This window comes from Cyprinodon tularosa, unplaced genomic scaffold (genome assembly GCF_016077235.1).
Source record: "Cyprinodon tularosa strain WSP-4 unplaced genomic scaffold, ASM1607723v1 ctg890, whole genome shotgun sequence".
Classification (NCBI taxonomy): domain Eukaryota; kingdom Metazoa; phylum Chordata; class Actinopteri; order Cyprinodontiformes; family Cyprinodontidae; genus Cyprinodon; species Cyprinodon tularosa.
Window position 1 is genome coordinate 424,277 of NW_024039663.1, and position 26,946 is coordinate 451,222.

General features: G+C 43.1%; 1 protein-coding gene across 3 annotated transcripts in view; it reads left to right on the forward strand.

Moving 5' to 3' along the window:
* Positions 1-23,365, forward strand: part of efl1 (elongation factor like GTPase 1) — a 50,713-nt gene extending 27,348 nt beyond the window's left edge. For all 3 annotated transcript variants that reach the window (XM_038273817.1, XM_038273816.1, XM_038273818.1), the window contains exons 13-23: positions 111-217; positions 521-690; positions 4,845-4,980; positions 5,903-6,034; positions 11,813-11,960; positions 13,897-14,026; positions 16,150-16,264; positions 16,399-16,603; positions 16,684-17,177; positions 18,089-18,273; positions 22,708-23,365. In XM_038273817.1, the coding sequence (XP_038129745.1) occupies positions 111-217; positions 521-690; positions 4,845-4,980; positions 5,903-6,034; positions 11,813-11,960; positions 13,897-14,026; positions 16,150-16,264; positions 16,399-16,603; positions 16,684-17,177; positions 18,089-18,273; positions 22,708-22,896 (2,011 nt within the window). In that variant the 3' untranslated portion in view covers positions 22,897-23,365. The remainder of the gene's footprint in view (positions 1-110; positions 218-520; positions 691-4,844; positions 4,981-5,902; positions 6,035-11,812; positions 11,961-13,896; positions 14,027-16,149; positions 16,265-16,398; positions 16,604-16,683; positions 17,178-18,088; positions 18,274-22,707) is intronic.
* The last annotated feature ends 3,581 nt before the right edge of the window (positions 23,366-26,946 follow it).

Genomic DNA, 26,946 nt, shown 5'->3' on the forward strand with positions numbered 1-26,946 from the left:
TCATCTCACAGCTGTGCCATATCAAGATGCTGATTAGACACCATGATTAGTGCACAGGTTGAATGCTGAACTTCTCTCTCTGTATGCTTTCTGGACTCGTTTGTCTGCAGGCCTCTGAGCCAGGAACAGATCGCTCAGCGCAGAGACGTGGCAAGGCAGAGGCACGCTGAGAAGAGGCTGGAAGGTGCCGCGCTCCCAGATGGGCCCCCAGTAGAAGGTCAGGATGTCTGCCCCAGATGTGGATGTTCACAGTAGAGCAGATCTAGTAGTTTTCATCAACGGTTTCAGATTAACAGACCAAGCCACCGCTGCTGGGCGCCATGGCGGTTACATTGAAAGTCGTGCTACCAGTGCGATTACCATGTAAACATTACAGTCATTGAGTCTCTGAAGTGTAAAGTTAATCCAACCCTGACCCACCAGGTCAACTCTGTTTGGATCTGATGCCTTCAGGGACCATTTTGCGGAGCTCACAGCTGTCTCTCTGAACAAATGATTTTGTTTGTCTCCCTGCCTATAGCAAAGACGCCCAGTCTGCCTCCGAAGGACACAAAGGAAGAGGAGGAGGAAGAGGAGCAGCAGAGGGAGGTCTTCATAGCGTTTGCACGGATCTACAGTGGAACAGTGAAGAAAGGCCAGCGGCTTTTCATTTTGGGCCCAAAGTACGACCCTGCTCAGGGCCTCAGTCTGGTGAGGCTCAGCTCCCTCCATCTTGATATCGGCTCTCATGTTGCTAGGAGACGGACAAGCCAAGGTCTCTTGTCTACCGCTCCGTGCATTAAGTAACCGCTAGAACTAGCTCAGCACCAGAACCACTGTAGGTAGTTCCTGTTCTGAGCCTTTTGACCAAGGCGACTCAGAAACCTGCAGATAACAGAGCAGTTAGTCTCTGAGCACGCAGGAGCTAGTTTGACCGAAACTCACTGGTTAGGGACATTTTTAATGCTGCGTTCACACCAGGTGCGTCCTTGGCGTCAGTCTGTTTTACAGGCAGAGTCAATGGGGGACAGCGTCGAGAGCTCCAGAGAAGCGCTATGGCGTCTGAGCGACAGAGCATCCAACACTCGAGTTCAGTAAATTGAACTGTGGCTGCTGGACCCCGGAGCGTCAACCAATCAAAAAAGCTGATCTTGGAGTTTATTTGGGGGAGACAGACACTACCTGCAAGCTGCTGTCACTTCTGCAGACATTCTGCATAAAATAATAAATAAATATCAATGGAGTTAAACTCCAAAGGTTCAAATAAAGCTGGTAGAATGGATTGTTATGTAGAAGGAACAGAGTGCAGCTTTGATTATTATTACTGCACATTCTTATGAACTATGGAGAAACAGTTTATAAATACCCAAATGAACAAGAAATATTAAAACCTGCTGGTGATAAATATTCTATTTTATATTCTGGTTCTTGCAGTTTTTACAACAAACCGAAATAACCTTTTCTATTCACTTCCAGTTGCTACCAACTACCGTATTTTTACGACCATAAGGCGCACCGTACTAAAAGGCGCAGTTTAAGTTATGTGTGCCATTTCTGTATTTAACACACAAATAAGGCGCACCAGACTATAGGGCGCGGGTTTTATATACAGGTACATGTCCTCTACTGCATTTAAATACCTCTACTGCGTATTTTAAAATAGAGCAGGAGCAAAACTGAGTATGATTGTACTTTATTCATTTATTTATTACAAAGTATTAATCAAACCTGGGAGCTGGCCGTGAGACAGACACATCGCTCTGATGACAGCGCTATGATCACTCCTCTGAAACACAACAAACATTTATTGACGCATAAATTAACTTAAAATGCAAAAATCTTCCGGCAGAATATGTTCGCTTTTATTATCCTGGTGCCGGCAGTTTGGATTGTTCCAGTTAGTTCTGACGCACGGCTGAAGCAGCCAGCGTTGGGAAAGTTCTCTTTCTACGTGAACTGGTTCAAAGTTCAGTTCACACATTTTAAAATGAACTAGTTCAGTTCATAGTTCACAATTCCAAAAAACGAACTAGTTCATAGTTCTTTTTTTTTTTTTCATATATTGCTCAATTACACCATAGCCTACTGTAGAACCACAGACAGCAATTATTTTATCAGTTGTAACTCTGAAACTGTGCGTCAGATTTCATCTTCATATCCAGTTTTGAATCCTTATCCAACCAGGGTTTACATTAGCATTGAGGGGACAGCATTTCCCCATTGTTGCTTTAACGCTTTGTTGCTGTCCATTCACTTCACACTAGTAGCAGCTGCAGCTTTCACCCCTACAGTATATTCTCAAAAACATCAGGGAAAATGTGCTGCTTGAATGGTCTTTTTTATGAGGAATTATTAAAAGAAAAATAGGAAAGTAGTCTTTAAGGTGCAAATGTTTTTTTTTTATTTTAATAATTTTTTCCATTTGAAATTCCATTTCAATACATACTAAAAAGGAATACTGGAATCCTGGAAAACTATACCAGGCAGGTTTAACAAACAAGTTACATGGATAGTAAAACCCTCAAGAACAGGGGTCTTCTATGTTTTCCAGACCAAGGACCCCCAAACTGATGGCGAGATGGAGCGGGGACCCCCTAACTATATATATTGTATGAAATTGTGTCCTATAGTCACTCTATTACAGATGGAGTAATGTAAAGAAATTAATTTCTCCCTGGGATTATTAAAGTTTTTCTGATTCTGATTCCTGGTTGTTGTGAAGGAAACGGTGCCCAGCTTGAAAGAGCTCCTGTGTGTCGCTGAATGTGTGCATTGATGACTGAAAGACATCTTTTGTCTCCATTTATCTGTTTACCACAGTGTGTTGATTTCATGTTAATGAGTATTTAAAGACATTTCAATTAGTGGGGGAAAAAATTGCAGGGGGGGAATATAAAAATATCAACTAACCATGCAGACCCTCATGCAGTACCTCCGTAGACCCCCTAGGGGTCGCGGATCCCCTGTTGAAGACCTCCGCTCAAGAAGATTTTACTAACACAACTACTGAAGTGCGGATTTTTTTCTGAAAGCCGGCGGGCAAACTTGTTTCCATCAACCTCACCGACCACCTGGTCATAAAACTATTGTAAGTGATCATACTGCTGCTTTGTCGCCTCCACGGTCGCCTCCATGCTGCATTTTGTTTTGATGACGCACGCGGCTGACACTGGTAGCTGGTGTTGCCAGATTGGGTGTTTTTCCCGCTACATATTAAGGCCTGTTTACGGTGTGATTTAGCCGGGGTTTCGCCTGGAGGACTCTATAGAAATCTGGCAACCTATTGAATGGAGCTGAACTGAGAGCGTGCCGTTCACAGACGCCAGAATGAACGAGTTCACAATAGCGTTCATCAGGCAGTAATGCAGTACGTTCAGTTCACGTTCGCCCAAAATATGAACGAGTTCATGAACTTTCGTTCAATGAACGCGTTCAGGCACAACACTGGAAGCAGCTTTGCTGCGCTGTGCAAAAGTGGGCCTTTGTGGGATGCGCGTTGGGCGGAGCTACTCTATCCTTTCTCTGCCTTGCAGCTATATTTGCTGTGATTAGTGGGAATAAAGTAGTTTTAATATGTTTTTAAGTGAGAAAGTCCTCCTGAAAACTTAATTCAACAGCAGCCTCTGGCCGGGTCCCCTCCTCGCGGTTCACTGCGGCGGCTGGTAGGTGTTTTTCATCAAAACAATCTAAACTGCAGGCACCAGGTTAATAAAAGCGAACAGCCGGCAGGTTTCAGCATTTTAAGTTAATTTAGGCGTTAATAAACTGTTTCAGAGGAGTGATCACAGCGCTCTGTATCATCAGCGATTCAGCTCCCAGATCAGCTTCTCTGATTGGTTGATGCGGCGTGTCCAGCAGCAAAACTTCAATTTTTCCATCTCGAGCAGCAGCAGCGCTTTTGCGGCGCGTTAAGTGCGTCAGATGCTTTAACGCTCCCGACACGCTGCGCCTGTTGCTCAAAACGCGCTGCGGGACCTTTTGCTGTGCCTTGACGCGCGTCAACCATTGACTTTGCTTGAAAACTCGCTGCTTCTGCTGCACCTGCTGCGTCTGGTTCACACCGATGTCGAGCGGTTGAAGTTCCTTTGTCAGACCTCCCGGAATAACAGCAAGCACAGCGTTAATTTGTTTTACCATGTTCTTCACATCGGCTGTGAGATGGGCACGCATGGAGTCACAGATTAACAGCGATGGGGGAAAAAAACCACCTGGTCTCCTCACATACACCTGCCTCAGCCACTTTTTCATCATCTCCTCAATGAGGAGATGAGGAGTTCTGCATAAAGCACATACCTGTTCTTTTATACACAATCCACGCCCACACTTCCCCCTTTAACGTTCTCATGGTGATCTCAACAATGTCCGTGGTAACAACACACATAGGGTGTGCCGCACATTTTGAGGGAAAAAAAAGATGTTTATATGCGCCTTATAGTCGTGAAAATATGGTAATAAAGTAAATAAAGCCCAGCTTTTCTTTAGTTTGAAGCTACAGAGCAGAGCAGATAAACATCCAGTGTTGACGCATCAAAGCAAATTGGACCACAGTTTGATCCAGCGTTCAGATTTCTGCTTTTACGCTTTGTTGACGCTCATAATGTCATTGGACTGATGCCTGTATCAACCCTAGATAAACACCCAAAAGGTCCAAAATCTGAAAGGGATCAGGTCTAGAGCTAGAACAGTTAGAGATGGTCCTTCGTACATTAACGAGTGGATGTGGCCTCCACCCATCAGACAGGCTGCTATGGGGAAGGATAGGTCTAATAGACATGACTGTTCCCAGCCCAGAGGAAGTCCATCAGAGAAACAGCGGTCAGGAGCAAATCGTCAATATTTCTAACGCTTTTATTTCTTCATTCTAGCTTCCAGATGGTAGCAGTGCATCTGACTGCTTGGTGGAGGTGCCCCACCTGTCCTGTTGTACCCTGGAGAAGCTTTATCTGCTCATGGGTCGAGAGCTGGAAGAGTTAGAAGAGATCCCTGCTGGGAACGTTTTGGGTAACTTCTTGCTGTTCTTCCTTCTTGCTTTAATTCGGGCTGCATTTGATAAAACATCAACTATGTTAAAGTCGGGAGCCAATGTCAGTCATGTCTGGGTCAAACACAATGAGGAAAATAAGTATTTCAACTCAATTTTGCAAGTTGTCCCACTTAGAAATCATTGAGGATCTGAAATTGTCATTGTAGGTGCATGTCCACTGTGAGAGACGCAATCTAAAAAACAAATCCAGAAATCACAATATATGATTCTTTTAACTATTTATTTGTATGATCCAGCTGCAAATAAGTATTTGACCAGCTGTCTGTCAGCTAGAATTCTCACCCTCAAAAACCTTTTAATCTGCCTTCAATATGTCCACCTCCTCTCCATTTATTCTCCTAAATTAGATGCACCTTTTCGAAGTCTTTAGCTGAATAAAGACACCTGTTAACCCCATACAATCAGTAAGAATCCAACTACTAATAACGGCAAATAGCTGTCCAAAGACACTAGAGGCAAAATTGTAGATTTCCAGAAGGCTGGAAAGGTCTACGGGGACATTACCAAGCAGCTGAGTGAAAAAAGGTCCACTGTTGGAGCAATGATGAGGAAATGGAAGAAGCTAAAGATGACTGTCAATCTCCCTCATGCATGATCTCACCTGGTGGGGTCTCAATGATCTTAAGAAAGTGAGAAATCAGCCAAGGACTACACGGGAGGAGCTGGTCGATGACCTGGAAAGAGCCGGGCATACACTATGTGATTTTTTTTCAATCGTTGCATGCAGCTACCGCTCATATTGTACGAAGAAACCGCAGGGTTTTGTGCTACGTGTATGCTACTTTAACGGTGTATGCTGAACTGACAGAACACAGGCAAGATTGTTGATGAGATCGGTTTCTGATGGCTATTTCTCTTCCTCTGATCTTCTTCTTCCAGGTATTGGAGGTCTAGAGGAGTACGTCTTAAAGTCGGCCACCCTGTCAGCCTCCCCGGCCTGCCCCCCCTTCATCCCACTCAACTTTGAAGCTACTCCTATTGTACGAGTTGCCGTGGAGCCAAAGCATCCAAGTAGGTGTCAGTTTTGGTCCTGAAGGATGAACCTCTTCTCTTGCCACATTTCCTCTGGGTCACTTATCAGGTTTAGAGATGAGCTTTCGGTGGATGAGCTTCGGTTCAGCCAGACTAGCTGAACCAAAGCAGCAGCAGAACCAGAGCGTCTCCTAAGTGACCTAGAATCTGTGGTCCTGCTGCTCTGGTGGTGCTTTCACAAAAAGGCACTGAAACTGATGATAAAACATGCATGTGTTCAGAATGAACCCAGACATGTGGTAGAGTGTTTAAGGAACGCAGCAGCTAGCATGTATGAACACTGAACCGCTGGAATTAAGATCTCTGCACTGTGGAAACCTGAATCATAAATGGTCCTCTATGATTCCCTAAAACACAGAGGGGCGGAGCTTCTTTTTTTTAAGCCCTAATTGCTACAGATGGTCAGGTGTGGGCTAACAAGGCACCGTCTCTTCCTTAAGAAGCATGAGCTAACACCAACATCAACAGTTGATTTCAGGGTTGTTTGGTTGTGTCCGAATGTCCGCCCTAACTCCTAAATCCCTCCATAGAGCTAAACAGTGGACATTATAATGAACACAGTTAACTGACCACTTGGACAGGTGATCGCTACTTTTTTCTCGCCGTTGGTCACGTGACTCTGCCTCCATGCGCGGTACCTGTTTATTTGTCGTCGGTGTTACAACTAATCCCATGATGCTTTGTGACAAGAGCTCTTGCAAAGCAAACTGGGATATATCTGCTCGCTGATGATATATCTGATGATCACTTTTTATTGTGCATTCATAGTCCACTACTTTTTCATTCTCTAGATGTTCGACACTATTCTATATTTCTTTTTGTTTTTTTTGTACTCTAATAATATATACTCTAATAATCCCAGAGGGAAATTACTTCTCTGCATTTAACCCCTCCCCTTAGGGAGCAGTGGGCTGCCATTGTCTTGCTCAGGGACCCAGAGTGGCAGTCTGTGGGAGTGGGGGATCAAACTCACAACCTCAGGATTCAAAGCCCTATGCTCTAACCACTAGGCCGCCACTCCCCCATAAAATGCCGTAACCACTATATAGTGTCCTATATAGGGATTAGGGCAGAGGTTCGGACACAGCTGTTAGCCCAAATATAACTTCACTTCTGGATGAGTTCGGGAGAGCTTTATTTTTCTTTCAACCACCAACATACAGCCAACGTCCTAACCCCAGAAGAGATAGCTTATCCTGCAGAGCCCCCTAGTGGGCTGGCATGATAATTGAACATAAAAAAAAGACTAACAAACTCACTCTCTTCTTATCCATTTCAGCAACATTAGACCGAACACAAAGGTTTTCCAGTTGTGATAAATCAACTGATTTACTGTTACCAGCCCCCTCTGTAGGCTCAAGTTGTTCCAAGTTAAACCAGTTCTTGTATTTCCCGGTTGCTTTACCAGCTCGTCCCAACACCTTTGCTGTTTGTGATACACCCTCTGCATTAGTGAATGTCACAATCTCACCAGGCTTTACGTTGATGCTGCCAGTCTGTTGTCTTTCTGTTTCCGTGTGCGGTCTTTCCATATCCACAGCGTCTCTGTCCATTTCTGCAGGCTGTGTCTCTGTGCTTGTATGTCCAAGGTTTTCTTCTGTCTCTTCTTCATTAATGTCCATTGTAGGTTGTCCTTGAATGTTGTCATCACCAGTAATCTGATGCTCTTCATCCTCATGAGTAATCTTCCTCAACCTGAGTCGGTGCACTCTGACACAGGTGCCTCCATGTCTAACAAACACCACTGCACCATCCTGCCCAATAACCACTCCTGGTCCTTTCCATTCAGGGCAGTCCACTCGTTTGTAGAACACTTTGTCTCCAAGTCTATATTGTTCATCTGTGGGTCGCAGCTGTTTCTTTAGGGCTCTGCGTATTCTCTCTGAATACTCTGCTTCTGTAAAAGCTTTTCTTGCAGCATGTAGGGCAGAGATGTGCTTGGCCACCCATTCACTTTTAGTAGTCCCTTCCAGAGCTGGGGCTTTATCTATCAACACTGAAGGTAGGTTGGAATTCTGCCCAAACACAAGTTGATGGGGGCTGTATCCGTGGACGCTTTGCATACAGTTCTTTGCCATTAGAGCCCAGTCCATGGCGGTGCTCCTGTTGCACCCAGTATTGTTTTTACTTTCAATATAATCTCAGTCAGAGTTTGATTGTGGCGTTCCAACAGCCCATTGCTCCAGGGACTGTAAGCAGGTGTTGTCTTGACTTCAATGTTAAAGTTCTCAGCCATGTCTCTCACTTCTTCATTATTAAACTCACCACCATTGTCACTGAATAGCTTTTGTGGTGGTCCATGTACACTAATCCAGTCATGAATAAGATGTTTGACGATCTCAGAAGACCTATTGCTGGTCAAAACACTACCTACACTGAAACGAGTAAACTGATCAATGATGTGTAAATACCACACTCCAGGCTCAAGCTCATGTAGATCTACAGCTACAGTCTCATTGTATGTCGACGCTAGTGGCAGGCCAACAGCAGGCTTAGGTTTGGTCTTGCAATATTTCTGACATACTTCACATTGGTTTATGATGTTTTGCAGGAGGCTGTTACAGTCTGTGTCTTTGTTGCCAGAATTGTTTAAAAGCCGTTTCAGCTTTTCAGCAGAAGCATGTCCAAACTGCTTATGAAGTTTCTCCAGAACTTTGGTCTTCTCACTTGGGTTCATTTTATCTGTTATAGCCAGTATTTCTTCCTCCACCAACAATTGATCAGAGTGAGTAGGACTTTTACTTTCTTTATCCACAATGTTCACACAGTAGTGTCCAGAGCTGGTGAAGTCCAATTGCACTGGCTGGTTAAACATCATTGCTCTGTCTCTTTCCATGTCCAGAACAGTTTTTGCTCTCTTTAGTGACGTTTTACTCAAAAGCAGTGGGATGTTGGCCGGAACGACTTCTGTTTCGATGTTACATCGTGTGTTGCCAATCTTGGCTGGTATCTTTATCTTTTTGATGGAGTACACTATTTTTCCATCTCCAAACTTAAATGGCCTGTGGCTTTTCATTTCTGTTTCTCTCATAGTCTTGACCCCTTTTTGCTGCAGTGTAGCTCTGTAGTTATCCAGCCATTCTTTACCACAAACTGTTCTAGTGCAAGCAGTGTCTATTATTGCTGAACCAAAACTTTCTGTCATGAATATTTCAGCATCTGTTGGTGATTCTTTGGTGTACAGAGTAATATTGCATTCTTCCACATCTGTGTTATCTTCAGTGATTTTTATACTTTCTGCTTTATGTGGACAATCTTTGGCCCAGTGATAGGTACTTTGACACACAGCACACTTAGATCGTTTTCCATACCTGTCCAATGGGTTGGTGCCGGGTTGTGGGGACCTTTGCCATGAGTTGGGCCTCCAAGTCCTGCCTTTCTGTCTTTGTTGTTCTGTTGCAAACACTGAATCCTGCTTGATGCTCTCTGCTGTTTCACTTTTTTTCTTATCACCAAATATTCTTTTTAAAGCGGATTTCATTGAAGCAAACGTCACATCTGAGCATGCTGTTAAAGCCAACTGCCTGTCTGTCACATCCAAGCACGAAGTATCTAAAAGCTTAAATGCCAGAACTGCATCGGGTAACTCCATTTTGTATTTTTTCATGCGCGAATAACGCTGTTCAAAGTCAATAATAAAATCCACCATGGATGTGCTTGCATCTTTTTTGATCCGATCAAACTCTGAGTATGCTTCATATATCATGTCCTTTTCCTCTTTAAGGAACAAATTATCTAATTTATTCAACAACGTGACCATTCCAGTGTCTTTATTTAAATCATCTACCGGAATTTCCATAGCGGTGTCTCGCGCCCTCCCGGATTGCGCCAGAGCAACGGCGAGAGCTTGTTTCTTTTTTTCCAAGTCGGTAACTCTCGTCCACATATTGACTTCATTCTTCCAGCTTTCATAAGACTTTCCTTCTTCAAATGTTGGCAGAACTCTGTAGTTACTAACCATCCTCTGCTACCACTGTTAGCCAAATATAACTTCACTTCTGGATGAGTTCGGGAGAGCTTTATTTTTCTTTCAACCACCAACATACAGCCAACGTCCTAACCCCAGAAGAGATAGCTTATCCTGCAGAGCCCCCTAGTGGGCTGGCATGATAATTGAACATAAACAAAAGACTAACAACAGCCATTGTGTTTCAGAAGCTGTTTGTTGTGATTTTATGTTCAATGCCCATCCAGATAAAATGTCACATTGATATTGGGATTTTATATTCTATTCAATTCCCAGCCAGCTTGGAATTTACATTTCTGTTACTTTAAGATGTCTTTTGCCCCGGTATGGGGTGCTAAAATATCTTATTTAATCAGATATTATTTCAGCTGTTATATACTGTTTATGACACACAGTCCTACTAACTGTGTGTTAGAACAATAAATGAAAGAATTATTTGAGCACTAATCATGGTCAAACAGTTATTTCTGCACATACATTCACCACAACTTCTGTTCAAAATATAAGAGTTTATTAACAAAAATCATTCAGCTCCAAGTCAAACGTATTTCAGTTTAAAACTCTCAACTAAGTCTAGTAAAACTCAACTAAACTAAACTAACTACTATGTACAAAGAGGAAGGGGGAAACGGTTGAAAAACATATTACAGTTTAAGATGGATTCTGTGTTTGAAACCAAAGTTTATCTGGAAGAATTTGGGATATGATCAAATTAGTTTTTTACTAATTTTAAAGAAATTGGAATGTTTTCAGACCAATTCACAATGCAAATCCATGAGGTGAATAAAACATTATTTGGCCAAATAATGTTTTATTAAATTATTTGCTTGATCAAGTTGCAGTCCATCCTGTTAGACTTGTTCTTACTCCTAATCAAACAACATGTTGTTTGTTCTGTCCCTATTCATGCCAGACCTGCAAACCTTTTTGTCCATTTCCATTTGGAGTTCAGCAGGCAGGCCACAGCAAGGCAGTCTCTCTCTCTGTTCCAGTGGCTCACAGCAGGGGTCTCAGTGGCTGATCAAGGCATGCTTCTCATCCAGTCTGGGTTAATAAGTTCTGAAACTCAAGAGAAATGTGTTGCAAAAGGTCTGTTTTGCAGAAGTTTCTGAAAGGTTCTGATTTATCTTTGAGGATTCTTGAGATCTGTGTCTTTCCGCTCCAGCAGGATCTCCATCTTGTCGGAGATGGACCCCAGCTTCATGGGCAAGGGAGAGGAGGCAAAGTGAATAACGTCCTGTGTCCTCTGTGGTTTTGTCTGTACTCACAAAGAAGGGGCTGGCAAGTCACACCTCTATGGGAGTTCCTGTTACTGCTTTGGAGGCCTTGGCTAAAAAGAGGGGGGCCGCAGAGGTCCCCCAGCTGCTTTCACCAAAGCGTCTTCTCTTCTGGTCATCATGTCAAGATGAAATATGGACACTGGTTCCCAATGTCTAAAAACTATGATCACGGCATATGGCACAACATGTTTCATTTGCTCACCTGCTCAGGGACTTATTGATTCAGGATTTTTTTGCAAATTATTCCCTTTAAACAAACCAATAAACAAAACTAAGCTACTCTGGTGTTGTCTCCATTCTGTGTGCGTCTTTGACAGTATCACAGCAACCCCACTGGGATGGAATGATTACTATAATGCTTGTTACAGCTCCTGTGTATTTGTCCAGTTTCGTCTTCATGGTCAAACTTCTCTGTGCGGATGGGGCTAAATGAGGCAGAATGATTTTGAAGTTTTAAACCCCCGGTGTCCTCTCAAAGCGGATGATCAACACAATCTGTGTATGTTCCAGGTGAGATGCCAAAGCTGGTCCGTGGGATGCGTCTCTTGAACCAGGCAGATCCGTGTGCTGAGGTTCTGATACAGGAGACAGGAGAGCATGTCCTGGTGACGGCCGGGGAGGTTCACCTGCAGCGCTGCTTGGATGACCTCAGAGAGAGGTGTGTGTGTTCATCATGGCTCCTTTTCCTGCTTTGCCTCAGTAAAGCTCTCTCGTTACCTCGGTATCAGACCTGTTAGGGTCCAGGTCAGTTTTCTCAACCAACTACCAATTTTAGTCCATGAATCAAACACTGTCTACTTTGAAGTCAAGATTGAAAACTTTTTAAAGCTTATAGTTAGAGTTGCTCAGGTTATCATATCTATAGCTATACTGCTATAGGCGTAGACTGCTGGAGGACATAGGGACCCCTTTTTCATCATTCTGCTTCATTCTATCTCTATCCTCCCATTCTGAGTAAACCATCAGCTGTCATGTTGGACTGAGAGTTACAGTGAGAAAAATAAGTATTTAACACCCAGCTTTTTTGTAAGTTCTCCAATTTAGAAATCATTGAGGGTCTGAAATTGTCATCATAGGTGCATATCCACTGTGAGAGACACAATCTATAAAAAAAATCTAGAAATTACAATATAAGATTTTTTAACTATTAATTTGTATGATCCAGTATAAGTATTTGAACAGCTGTCTATCAGCTGGAATTCTGACCCTCAAAGAGCTTTTAGTCTTCCTTCAAAATGTCCACCTCCACTGCATTTATTCTCCTAAATTAGATGCACCTGTTTTAGGTCTTTGGCTGCATTAAGACACCTGTCCATCCCATACGATCAGTAAGAATCCAACTACTAACATGGCCAAGACCAAAGAGCTATCCAATGAGACTGGAGGCAAAATTGTTCACCTCCACAAGGCTGGAAAGGTGTTTTTTGAAGTAGAGAACAACAACCTGCCAGTTTGGTATATAGACAATTTCCTGATTCACATATTTTATAAAACACCTGAACTGATCGTTTGTTATTTTTCTTTCTTTTTTCTGTCTTAATGAGAGAAGTAGGATTTAGGCTGCCCTGCAAGGCTTTAAACCTGGGTTTGGATGGCCAAAATCCCTGCTGTAGTGTGTGCAGACTATGGATGGAACGGTTTATGAAAACCATCCGAACCGTTTGGTTCGACTGTCTCGGTTTGGTTTGCGTGCGTTGCGTTCGGTTCACGCGCTGCTCCTTTTTCTCATAGGTGAAGCGTTTACACTCCAGAGCCGAAGGTGGCGGTACTGCGACCACAGCCAACCACCAGTAGTAAACAAGAAGAAGAAGAAGCGAAGCAGCGTAGCCGGGTGTAGCAGAAAAAAATCAGTTGTTGTGGAGAATTGTGTGGGTATGGCGAGTGGGAAAGAACATGAGTTTGAAGACGCGCCAGCAGCACTTTATTGGTCTGCTGTATGGGATTACTTTGCATTTAGAGTGACCTACGATGACGGCCGAAAGAAAGTTGTGGATAAAAGTGCAACAGTGTGCAAGCATTGTGCAACACGTTTTGTTTATGCTAACAGCAACATGACTAACATGTCAGGCTAACCCCGAAATCCCGCATACTCCGTCAGCGCTCCGCTCCGCCCCGCTGCGCTCCAGACCGCCTGCACAAAGCAAAGCCTACAGCCTCCGCTGTGGCTCCCGTCCGCTCCCCTCTGAGTTCCTTGGAGATCGTAGAGGGCATGCGCCAGATGATTAAATTCAAAGCAGCAAAACATACGAAATGATCCATGGTTTCTGCGAATCATTAAAAATAATTACATTTCATTAATTTTTATGGGATTTCGGGGTAACAATAAACATATACTGACCCGAATCAAACCACGGATTTTGTGAACCGTTTCACCACTAATGCAGACCTGGTGAAAAACTACAGCAAACGTTTGAGCTATAGATATATGATTTCTGTAAAAGGCCTAGTCAAAGCCCAGGCTGAGACCACATTTGCTTAATAGTGTCTGTTGAACAAATTGAAACAATAGAGAAAGAAATATTTACTTTAAAGGTAACAATGTCTTTTAAACTAGACTGGGGTTCTAACACTACTTCTCCTGCTTGGATCTACAGATTTGCCAAAATTGACATTAGCGTGTCCAAGCCCATCATCCCGTTCAGGGAGACGGTGGTCCGGCCCCCGAAGGTGGACATGGTGAACGAGGATCTGGGCAGGCAGCAGAAAGTGGCTGTCATTCATCAGGTGGGTCTGCTGTGAACAGCCTGGACCTTTGGCCCCAGTGTTGAAGATGGAGCTTGGTGGTTCTTAGAAAGTTCTCTAGAACATTCCTTTCCCTCATGGCCCCAACAGAAGAACCACCTGAAGTCTAATTAGATGTATAAATCCCTCATCTTTCAGTGAATTTCGCCATTTGATTCTCAAGTTGGTCGCCTGTGTGAACAGTGGAGAACTGATTGATTTAGGGGGTTGTAGGTGTTATAGTTATTCCAGAAAAAGTTTAATTTTGACTTTGGTTACAGGAGAAACGTGGCTCTGATAGTGAGCTGAGAAGGTTAGGGCGCCTGAAGCAATAAGACAACTAGGAGGTGATTTGAATGCCTGGACTTGAGCTGACTTTAGTTTCTTTGCAGGCCTGTCACAGTCTCATGGCGTTATACACACAGCGCTTTATTTAAAAAAAATAGAAATATTAAAAATATAACCGTGGATGTATGGGGGACAGTGATTGGCCTCCATGTTCTGAATGCTGGCGTACCATAAAGAATAAATGATGAACAGTTTAGTTTGTGCCTTCAAGTCGTTGCCCATAGGAAGATGTTACTTGGATATAACCTAACGGAATATCTTCAGAACGGCTCCAAATGACACTAAACTCATATGGGTGAGTAGAACATGATGGAATAACGGAAAATCAAGGGACCAATGTAAAAAAAGAAAAAAAAATTGCTTTCCCCTTTAAGTGGGATACACCACGCTTAAAAATGTCCAAAACCCTCGAGGTTCAGAGACTCTCCCACCACAGTCTCCTGAAATCCTGTGGGAACCACTGGAACCACTAGTAAACCTGCAGATTGAGAGCGAAGTGCTCTGTTAGGAACATAAGGAACAATCAGATCTCTGATATCAGATGGAGCTTGGCCATTTAAGGCTTTATATGTGAGAAGGAGAATTTTAAATTCTATTCTGGATTTAAGAGGAAGCCAATGAAGAGAAGCCAGGATAGGAGAGATATGATCTCTCTTTTTCATTTTCATCAGAACTCTGACTGCAGCATTTTGGATCAGCTGAAGGCTTTTAACTACAGCTTGTGGACTTCTTGATAGTAAAGAATTACAATAGTCCAGCCTTGAAGTAACAAATGCATGGACTAGTTTCTCAGCATCACCCCTGGACAGGAGATTTCTCATTTTTGCAATGTTCCTCAGATAAAAGAAGGAAATTCTAGAAACCTCTTTGATATGGGATTTAAATGACAGGTCCTGATCTAAAACAACACCAAGATTTTTTACTTTATTATCTGAAATCAGTTTAATCCCATCCAAATGAAGTGACTGGCTAATCAGCTTATTTTTCAGAGACTCTGGTCCAAAGACTATAACTTCTGTTTTGTCTGCATTCAGAAGCAGAAAGTTAAGAGTCATCCAGGTTTGTATGTCTTCAGACATGCCTGTAATCTATGTAATGGGTTAGCTTCATCTGGATTATAGACAGATATAGCTGGTTATCATCAGCATAACAGTGGAAGTGGATTTATCATCAACATAACAAAACTGAAATCGGTCACATAGATACAATTTAAAACAAACTAACGCTGTTCCTTTAATTCCAACAAAATATTCAAGTCTTTCTAAAAGAATATTATGATCAACTGTATCAAATGCAACACTGAGATCCAACAAGATACAAGTCCATTATCTGAGGCCATGAGAATATCATTAGTGACTTTCACCAGAGCTGTTTCAGTGCTATGATGAGCTCTAAAGCCAGACTGAAACTCTTCAAATCATCATTATTGTCTAAGTGATTTTCTTGTATCTAAAAATCAACTCTTCTGGATTTTTACAGCCAGTGGACATAGTTTTATGCCGACAGCTCTGCAGAAGCAGAAATACCTGCTTGCATGCAGCATCTGTCTCCAAGATGCTCCCGGATGAGCTTCTTTGATTGTTTTGTTTTTTTGATAGCTGCAAAATTAGAAATTTTCCAACTAGAGACATATAATATGCATCAAGCTAAACATGCTTAACGGTTCAAAAGGTGCAAGACCTTTTGAAGCCCCTAAAGGGTAGACTTTCTTAAACCTTGGGGTCTACTCTCACATTCACCTGTTTTCATGCCTTATCAATGTTTTTGTTCTTTTCTAGGTAAAAGAAGAACGTTCATCTGAGTCCCAGCAGATGGACTCTAATAGACTCGTCACCGTCACCACTCCCAACAAACTGGCGACTGTGGGCGTGCGGGCAGTCTCATTACCACAGGGTAATACGCCCAGAGTATCTGGACTGCTTTAGCTGAATAAAGCAGAAATTCAGAGAGGAAATCAGAAAGTAGGACAGTGATGTGTTTGGTACCTTGTTAAGGTTGACTTCAGATCCACTTGTCTTTCTTTACAGAGGTGACGGTTCTTCTGGAGAAGAGCTCAGATGTAATCCGGACTCTGGAGCTGATCAACATGTCCTTCAGGGAGGGGAAAGCTCTGGACATAAATCTCAGGACTATGGAGGCCATAAAAGAGCTGAAGGACCAGCTGGAAAGCTTGCTGCAAGGAAGGAAGTGGCGGAGTGCTGTGGACCGGATCTGGGCTTTTGGGCCCCGCAGGTCAGAGAATGCTCTGTGTTTTCAGCTAGAAGCCTTTTCCTTTATGGGTAGGACTTCATGTTGGTGGTCTCTGTTGTTAGGTCCGGTCCAAACATACTCCTGAACAGCATTAAGGACTACAGCCGAGCGTCGATATGGCAGTGTCTGGAAAGCAGGCAAGGCAGTGACCCCACCAGAACTCAGCTTCCTCCACTGCGGGACTTTGATAACAGCATCGTCAGCGGCTTCCAGCTGGCAACGCTCTCCGGTCCCATGTGCGAGGAGCCCCTGATGGGTGTTTGCTTCTCGGTGGAGAGGTGGGATGTCCAGTCCTCAGCTTTATCGCTGCAGCCAGAATCTTTGAAGGACTCTGTTCCCAATGGAGCTGATAGAGATGTCGATGGGGATATGACAGCAGGCTGTCCTCTGGCTGAGCGGAGGATAGAGGCTCCGTCTGCGGACTGCTACGGGCCGGTGTCTGGCCAGCTGATCGCCGCCATGAAGGATGCCTGCCGCCATGCTTTCCAGGCTCAGCCCCAGAGGCTCATGGTGGCCATGTACACCTGTGAGATCATGGCGACCGCTGAGGTCCTTGGTAAGAGCGAACACTGCACTAGTATCTCCAAGATGTGGCGGCCTGCTTGATGAGGACATTATTTTTTGTGTATGTCCTTCCTTCTGTCCCTGTCTATTTCCTTCAGTCCTTGTCTCCTTCACTCTCTTCTTCTGTCCTCGTCTCCTTTCCTCGCTCCTTCTGTCCTTGTCTTCTTCCCTGTCTCCATCTGTCCTTGTCTCTTTCTTACTCTCCTCCGTTCGTTGTCGCCTTTCCTCGCTCCTTCTGTCCTTGTCTCCTTTCCTCGCTCCTTCTGTCCTTGTCTTCTTCACTCTCTTCTTCTGTCCTTGTCTCTTTACTATTCTTGTCCATCCTTGTCTCCTTCCCTCTCTCCATCTGTCCTCGTCTCCTTTCCTCGCTCCTTCTGTCCTTGTCTTCTTCCCTGTCTCCATCTGTCCTTGTCTCTTTCTTACTCTCCTCCGTTCGTTGTCGCCTTTCCTCGCTCCTTCTGTCCTTGTCTCCTTTCCTCTGTCCTTCTTTTCAAGTTTTTTTTTTATATTCTCCTTCTGTCCTTGTCTCCTTCCCTGTCTCTTTCTGTCCTTCCTATGTTCCTTTTTTCTTTCCTACTCTCCTTCTGTCCTTGTCTCTTTCTTACTGTCCTCCTGTCCTTGTCGCCTTTCCTCGCTCCTTCTGCCCTTGTCTCCTTTCCTCTCTCCTTCTGTCCTTCCTATGTTCCTTTTTTCTTTCCTACTCTCCTTCTTTACTTGTCTCCTACCTACCCTAACTCCCAGTTCTCCCAGAGGGATGTGTTGCATAGAAAGGACACATTCTGATTTTAAACATTAGATCAGGTCAAAGCTGTAATTATCCTTCATCTGTTTTAGGAACATTTGATGATGAAGCGTATTTACAGGGAGATCTGGTTGTCCTGACCTGTGCTTCTCCTCCTCCAGGCCGGGTCTACGGAGTGCTGGGAAAGCGCGAGGGTCGGGTTCTACATGAGGAGATGAAGGAGGGGACGGATATGTTCATCATCACAGCTGTTCTTCCTGTCGCTGAGAGCTTTGGCTTTGCTGATGAGATCCGCAAGAGAACCAGCGGGTTGGCCAGTCCACAGCTGGTTTTCAGCCACTGGGAGGTAACCTCTGTCTCCTTTCTGTTGTCCAAAGCCTGAATACTTCTGTCTGCTTCACTGTAGACTTTATAATCATCTCTACAAAGAGTGCCAACAGAAAGTATTCACATCCCTTCCTTTGCTTATGCTGTGATCTCAGAATCATTTTAAAACTAATTAAATGGGTAAATTAGCACTTTAGTTTCCAAATGAAAACAGGCTTTTAGAGATTTTCCACTCCTGATGATTCTAACATTGACCATGGTGCAGAGGAAGGAGCTCAGGGGAAGCTGGTCTCTCAGTAAGGTTATTACTTCATCTTGGTTAGAGGGCCTCTGTGGGACATCTGGGGGACTGGTCCTAATCTATAAAATGTCTAAAAGATTAGAGCAGAACCAAGGGGACCAGGTTGTGTCCAGGATGCTAATTGTGCGTTCACACAGAACGTGATCTGGTCGTTAAAAACGCTTAAACGCTGAAATTTGAACACTGTATCAAACTGTGGTCAAGTTGCTTTGTCGCTCTGGGTGTTTATATGCTCTGTTCTGTAGCTTCAAGCTACAGAGCAGCTTGGCTTTATTGACTTTATAAGTTGGAAAATTGTTTTAAAGGTACAGTAGGAGATCTTTTCTGACACATTTTTTACCATGTGGCTTGAAGATCTCCCCACAGCCGCTTAGCAAGCAGTGAAATAGAAGGTCTGAAACTGAAATATATGGTCCCCGTTACAGTGAGAAATCAATGAGTAACGTCAACCAATCACAAACTATGGTCAGTTGTACACTGTTGGTTCCTGACACGTTTATCATGGTCGTCTGCTTGTCCCTCCCCCTGTGTGCGTACCCTGACACATGAACGAATCGACCCCCCCGAATGCTCGTGCAGGACGCCATGGCTGACGTGTCATCGGCAGCTGGTAGCAACATCGTTCTTTCTGACCAGTCGTCTAATATCGCATAGGTGTCCAGAGTGCGGCCGCCATGGTACAGGAACACTGGGACCACTTTCAGCAGCACCCTGCTGCTTTCAGCTGGCAGATCAAGGTACAACACCTCAGTGGAGGTTGTGCTGCCACCTTGAGGTGGCACAGTTGCTTGGGTGGGACTTCTCTAAGTCACTGTATTGAATTTGTGTAGTTCCTGTAGGTGTTGACCTTGACACAGATTACAGTTCTTCTTTAAGGTGCACTGCGCCGCCTGGTGTGAGCGCGCACAGCGCCAACATCTCTTGTTAGTCTTAATCCACTCAGTTAGCTGCTCTTTGTTTAGCTTACTGATGGCCATGCACTGATTCAGGTGGTGTTCTCGGTTGTCACAGAATGCACAGTAGGGTGCTGGCTTGACCTTGCCTTTACTGTCACTTGTAGGTTTGACCTCCCTAGGTGTACTGTTCAGAGACTCATTAAGTAGTGCTTTGCTTTATAGAATGCATTGGTGTTTTAAAAAAAAAAATTTTATTTAACTCTTCAGAATATTTCCAAGTCAAATGTGGGTAACTGTTTTAATGTGTGTATGGTACAGAGACAGAAGTCAAGGAAATCTGCACAGATCTGCTCACCCTGCCTAGTTAGAGCCTCTCTATAAGCAGTCAGTGTGACGTGGAAAAAAATTGGATTAGAGATTAATTAGTCGTACCAACCGGTGTGTTCAGGCCTTTAGATACTGTTCTGTAAATTAGGCCCACAATGTCTTCTTAGTTAGGCCCTCCAGCTTCCTTCAACTTATTTTCATACCAAGTACTACTTACCGTATTTTCACGACCATAAGGCGCACCGTACTAAAAGGCGCACTCTCAGTTATGTGTCCCATTTCTGTATTTAACACACACATAAGGCGCACCGGACTATAGGGTGCGTTTTTTATATACAGGTACATGTCCTCTACTACATTTAAATACCTCTACTGCGTATTTAAAAATACAGCGGGGGCAAAACTGAGTATGACTGTGCTTTATTCATGTATTTATTACAAAGTATTAATCAAACCTGGGAGCTGGCAGTGAGACAGACACATCGCAGATGACACAGCGCTGTGATCACTCCTAAATTAACTTAAAATCCTGAAACCTGCCGACGGAATATGTTTGCTTTTATTGCCGGTATCCTGGTGCCTGCAGTTTAAATTATTTAGATGAAAAACACCTGCCAGCCACCGCGTGAACCCGGAGGCTGCCCAGCCTAGAGGCTGCTGTTGCAGGGATTTCTACTGTCGGTGTACCGCTGGTATGTGGGGGTCTGAGCGCCTCCGACAGAAATAGATAATCTGGATGAACTGACTGCAATTATTAAGTTTTCAGGTGGACTTTCTCACTTAAAAACATATTAAAACTACTTTATTCCCACTGATCACAGCAAATATAGCTGCAAGATTTAGATTATTTAGATGAAAAAACACCTGCCAGCCACCGCGGTATACGCGGAGGAGACCGGGCCCAGAGGCTGCTGTTGAATTAAGTTTTCAGGTAGAAAAATAGAGCGGGTGCAAAACTGAGTATGATTGTGCTTTATTCATGTATTTATTACAAAGTATTAATCAAACCCATCAAAGTCATCATCCTCTGTTTCTGAATTAAACAGCTGCGCTAAATCAGACATGCCAGTTTCCCCTTCTTCGCTGTCAGAGTCACTTTCCGTGCAGCGCGGCTCCTCAGAAATAATGCCGGCTTTTGCGAAAGCTGGAACAACAGAGCCAGCAGACACGTTAGTCCAAGCATCTACAATCCATCCGCAAACGGTGGCGTAACTTGCCCGGCGCTGCCTTCCACTTATCCTGAAACTGTGCTCTCCGTCTGTCATCCATCGCTCCCACGCCGCTCGCAGCCTTACTTTGAATGGCCGCTTCACACCGATGTCGAGCGGTTGAAGTTCCTTTGTCAGACCTCCCGGGATAACGGCGAGCACAGCGTTCATTTGATTCACCTTTTTTTTTTCACATCGGCTGTGAGATGGGCACGCAGCGATGGTGATGCGTGGAAAAAAACACCTGGTCTCCTCACATACCCCTGCCTCAGCCACGCTTTCATCATCTCCTCATCCATCCAGCCTTTTTCATTTGCTTTAATATCATATGTCATCAGAGCGCTGTGTCTGTCTCGCTGTCAGCTCCCAGATCAGCTTCTCTGATTGGTTGATGCGGCGCGTCCAGCAGCAAAACTTCAATTTTTCCATCTCGAGCAGCAGCAGCGCGTTGGCAGATGCTTAAACGCTCCCGACGCGCTGCGCCTGCTGCTCAAAATGCGCTGCGGGACCTTTTGCTGCACCTATACGCTCGTTAATCATTGACTTTGCATGTAAACTCGCTGCTTCTGCTGCACCTGCTGGGTCCGGTTCACACCGATGTCGAGCGGTTGAACAGCGAGCACAGCGTTAATTTGTTTCCCCATGTTTTTCACATCAGCTGTGAGATGGGCACGCGATGGTGATGAGTGGAAAAAAAACACCTGGTCTCCTTACATTCAGCCACTCTTTCATCATCTCCTCAATGAGGTGGTCTCAAAAGTCGCAGTTACAACACACATAGGGCCCACCGCACCAAAGGGCGCACCGCACATTTTGAGGGAAAAAAAGGACGTTTAAGTGCGGCTTATAGTCGTGAAAATACGGTACATACTTTCAGTTCAATAAATCAGGAAGATCTTCAGAATCTGCCTGCCAGCTCAGCCTGTGTGTGATACAGACCCTCGCTTACATTCTTTGATTTCCATTAATTTGCAAACCTCAAACCTGTTCCTGAGCTCCTCCTCTGATCAGAAATGCAAATGATTGGAACTTCACCAGAGAGACCAGGGTTCCTGCAGATCCTTAAAAAGTCTTAAAAGCTATTGAATTGTCCAATATGAAACTAAGGCCTTCATTGGCATTAAACTGTCTTAAATCAGTCTTTCACTTATCTTAGAATTGTTACCACATCATAAATAGGATTTTTTTTAGGCCATATCAAACATTGAAATAATTGACAATATATATTTATTTTACATTTTTGTGAATTTAGTTCAGTAGTTGTTAAAAATAGATCTGTTATTTGTCTATTTTTAGTTTTCTTCCACTTTGGAAAGTTATTCGCAATCTGAAATATTTCTACTTTTTGATAAATTTGTCGCTACCATTTTTTATTTTATTTTTTTGTGTTTATTGTGTCGGTCTTAACTTTTTATTTTAAGTGGAATTAAAAGGTCTTAGAACATCTTGAATTGAACTTTTCTTATGCTGTTGAAACCCTGCTGTGCATTAGGAAATTTAAATAAAGTTATGAGGACATCAGGATCATCCTTGGTAGATTTGACATTGAATTATCATTGTGTGTTTCAAGCTTTTTTGGATCTGATGGTAGATCTCTCCTTGTAGAACATTTTTAAGAAGTTTTGGATCTTGCCAGATTCCATAAATAAAGTGGTGTTTGTTTACCTGTTTTGAATCTGATTGGGGATCAAGTTGACATGATGACTCTGTTTGTAAACTAGGTGATCAACAGCGATCCGTACTGGGTTCCCACCACAGAAGAAGAATACCTGCACTTCGGGGAGAAGGCAGACTCTGAGAACCAGGCCCTCAAATATATGAATGCTGTCCGCCGGCGGAAAGGTCTCTACATTGAGGAGAAGATTGTGGAGCATGCAGAGAAACAGAGGACGCTGGGCAAGAACAAGTAGAAGAGAGAGCTTTGTGTCCCTCTGACAATACTGACCTGTGCATCTGTGGGGGACAACCCTCTGTAATGAGATTCTGGCATTTATTAAGGCACGAGCTTTGGATGATGTTCAGTAATTTAGAGTAAAGTCTATTGATTTTCACTGAGGGTGGATTTAGAGCAGCTTTTTATTCTCTTGAGATAAACAAGTAAAAATACCAAAGAATGGTGTTTGCCTCGTTCATCACAATATGTCAACACTGTCAGCAGCATGTTTGTCTTTCTACTCTGAGTCATAATAATGTTTTATCATTGACCAAATGAGTTGTCCTCTGGAACCATGTGACTCTTGGTAGTTATTATATACATTTATGTATTTTTCTACAATTATTTAAAAAAAATCCACATATTTCATCAGTCTGATAATTTTGCTTTTCGTTTAAACTAAATGTATAATTGATTGGCCAAATAAAATTGTAACAATCGTCTCAGAAGTTTTATTTTCTTGGTAGCCGAAATCCTCTGTCACATAATTCCATCAGAAGTTAGTACTCGATTGGATCAGTGTTGTTTTCATCTATAGCGCAGTCATTGGGATGTCATTCAGACTAGAGAAGTTTGGTTGGATGGTGACAAATGCCCAGTCCCAGCTCCCTCACTTGGTTCCTAGAACACTCCAGTGAGTTCCCTCCACAGTAAAGCACACTCGATGAGGGAAGCGCAAGTGGAGATTTTCTCCCTAGGAAATGGGCCGCCACAATTTGTAAAATGACATCCAAGCCCATTAGATGGCGGTAATAGCCTGTACACTAACATCAATGTGTTCACCTACATCATGTGTAAACACAACTGAGGTTAATGACCACGTAAACCTGACCGAGGATGATTACGAGCATGTGAGTCACCAACCTCGTTTTAGAGTTCAGTCTGTGCCCAGAAGAAGAAGGGGAATCAGCCAGATGGCTGCAAATGCTGCCCATGGAGTTCTAGGAGCTGATGCCTAGAAGGATGCTGAACTTGCTGATGAGCATATCCAAGCAGACGAAGGAAGGCAGGAGGTCTGAAGACCAGAAGATCAGAGGTCTGAAGAGGTTACAAAGGGAAATCCAGGACGGTGTCAGGGAAGTGGTTCCAGGTTCTGAACACAGATTAGCATAAATCCAGCAGGAGTCCGGGAGCAGGTCAGGCAAACGCATCAGAACGGGCTCAGGCAGGCATAGAGGTCCATATGCCGCGCTCAACAGCTTAGTTCGTAGGTCTTTACTGCTAATTCTATAAACTAGCTGTTCCCTGAGCTGCTCATCCAAATTATCACAGAACTCACATGTTGCAAGTCCTTTTAGCACAGCGTCATATTCAGCTACAGTCTCTCCATTTTGCTGCTTTCAAACACTGAATGAGTAACGTTCAATTAACACACTTTTCTTTGGCACATAGAATTCCCTCAGTGCTTTTAACAAGTCTTCTAATGTGCATTCATACAGCTTTTTCGGTGCTAGCAAGTCTGTAATTAATGATAAAGTCTTTGCACCGACCATGAATAAGACAAAAGCCCTTTGTTTCCCATGATCAATTCCGTTGGCTTCCACAAACCTAGTAAATCTTTGCTCACACATCTTGAAACTTTCATTGCTTTCGTCAAAGCACAAGCCCGTTTCACTGTTGATACTGCCATCGTTGTGCTAGCTTCTTCTGCTTCCAAAGTCGTGGTTAACTATTCCACACCTCATCACCAGTATGTTGTGTCCGAGTGAGGTCACGCATACAAAAAGATGGAGGCGGAGCTTAAGCTGTTGAACATTCCACTTGTTATTAAACTACTGCATAATAAAACAGGTAGGCTGTCTGTGTAGTTGCAGTACAGCATCATTCAATGTGGGAGCTTACCTTATTTCCCCCCCCATCTAAACACATGGCATTATGGGAAGTGAAGTCCGTATACACTCTAAAACCATACACAACAGTCATCAGTGCCGATGTAAGCAGCTACGGCTTAGGGGCAGCTCTACCACCAGAACATGAAGATGGCTTAAAGCCAGTAGCATTCTGCTCCAGCAGGCTGTCGGATGCAGAGAGAAGATACTCTCAACTCGAGAAAGGGTGCTTGACAAGTGTGTGTGCGTGTGAATGATTTGCACGCTACATTCAGGAAATGGACATGTACCTTCTGCAAACAAATCATAAACCAGAAATGCCAATCATAGATACACTGTGTGCAGAATAATTAGACAAATGAGTATTTCGATCTCATCATCCTTTTCATACATGTTGTCCTACTCCAAGCTGTATAGCCTTGAAAGCCAACTACCAATTAAGTAAATCAGGTGGTGTGCATCACTGTAATGCGAAGGGGTGTTATGATTCCATAGGTCCTTTATATTCCCATCGATCTGGGAATTTATGTTTCTGATACTTTAAGATGTCTATTGCCCTCCCCTGTAGGGGTGGTAAAATATCTTATTTAATCAGATATTATTTCAGCTGTTATATACTGTTAATGACACACAGTCCTACTAACTGTGTGTTAGAACGATATATTATTCTTATACATTTTTCTAAGGTCCACATTTGTGTGACCATTTTCAATAATCTATTTGCTGCTGTAAATTTGCCCATTGTGGGACAATAAAGGGATTTTTCAATTCTATAAAAGGGTAGAAAGATAGAAGTAAATCTAAACAATGTATGTATATGAAATATATCTGCAAAATCACTCATATTCAACAACAAAAAATACTTAGTTAAGCATATTGTGCAAAACAGCAATAAAAGATTAAAATCCTATCAGATTTATAGTTCCCACTCTGCAGATCTATTAGAATCTGTCCTTAAATTCCAGCCAAACCCATTTATACAGTAACAGATAAAAACCTTTAGATAAATCAAACATTACTGCCACATATCTGACTCAATAATCATTAAAACAACTATTTTCATTAATCTCAGACGGAACTATTCACTGACTTGAATTATATTAAACTGAACTTCCAATTTTCACCACTGTTCGGCGCCAAGTAACCTTTCCTCTGATCACGGCTTACGGGGAGGAATTGAACTTTACAAAAACAATAAGACAAAATAAAATGAATTCAGTTGTTATATTTAATATTTCCACACTGTATAAATATACATTTATGAATTTTATATCAATCTTGGTCTTATTTTATTTATTTATTCTTTTAAGTTAAAAAGTAAAAAAAAAAAATGAATAAATAAATAAAATGAAAAGGGAAAAATGAAAAGCCCTGGGAAACAAGACAAGGTAAACGCTCTGTTCTCTGTCTTGGTTTTCAGAAACATGATAAACTGCCCCAAAAGAGTTCAGAATGAAATCCCTCAAAGCTCTTTTGAGAAAATGAGAAATCGTCTCTCCAATCTGATAATGTGTACAAAAGAGCCTTGTGTGGATATGATTCTAAAGGCGAATCTATCAGACATAGTAACTGCAGTTTCTCAGGACTTGTATAAAATATTTGGCTCAACTAAACATTTGCTTCAGGCCGCCATGGCGCGGAACAACACTTTTGATTCCTCTCTTATCAAAAGTCTGGAAAAAGACCTGGGACTCAAAAGCACAAAACAAGTGAATGCGTTCGATTTTATCAACCCGATGAAGGAGCCTCCGAACCCCAACGCTGTTTTTCTGGCTCTACTAATTAGAAATGTGATAAACAGCTCCAAGACAGCGGGCAAGTCCCTCCCATCAGGTGCTCTTCAAACCATAGTAGAACGTCTGTTCTACTATGGTTTCTACCAGCTAATAGCTTTCTGCCGCGATAAAACCAAATCTCACCCTCAGCCGCAGATCCAACAGCTGGAATTGGTTGTCAAAAGGATTTCCAAGGACATCTTTAATGAATATGGAAGTATTCTAAAATTTATGAACGCAGGCCTGAATTTAAACACATCATTTGATGTTTTATTACTGGATTATCTTAAAACCAGCATAAAAATAAAAGAACCCCGAAAAAACAGGATAGTCTCTGCCATCGACAGCGCCTTGGAAAAAATCTCCAGAGATTTCCTTAACCTGCGTGCTCGGTGGCAGTGGGACTTCCTCCCAACCGTGGTT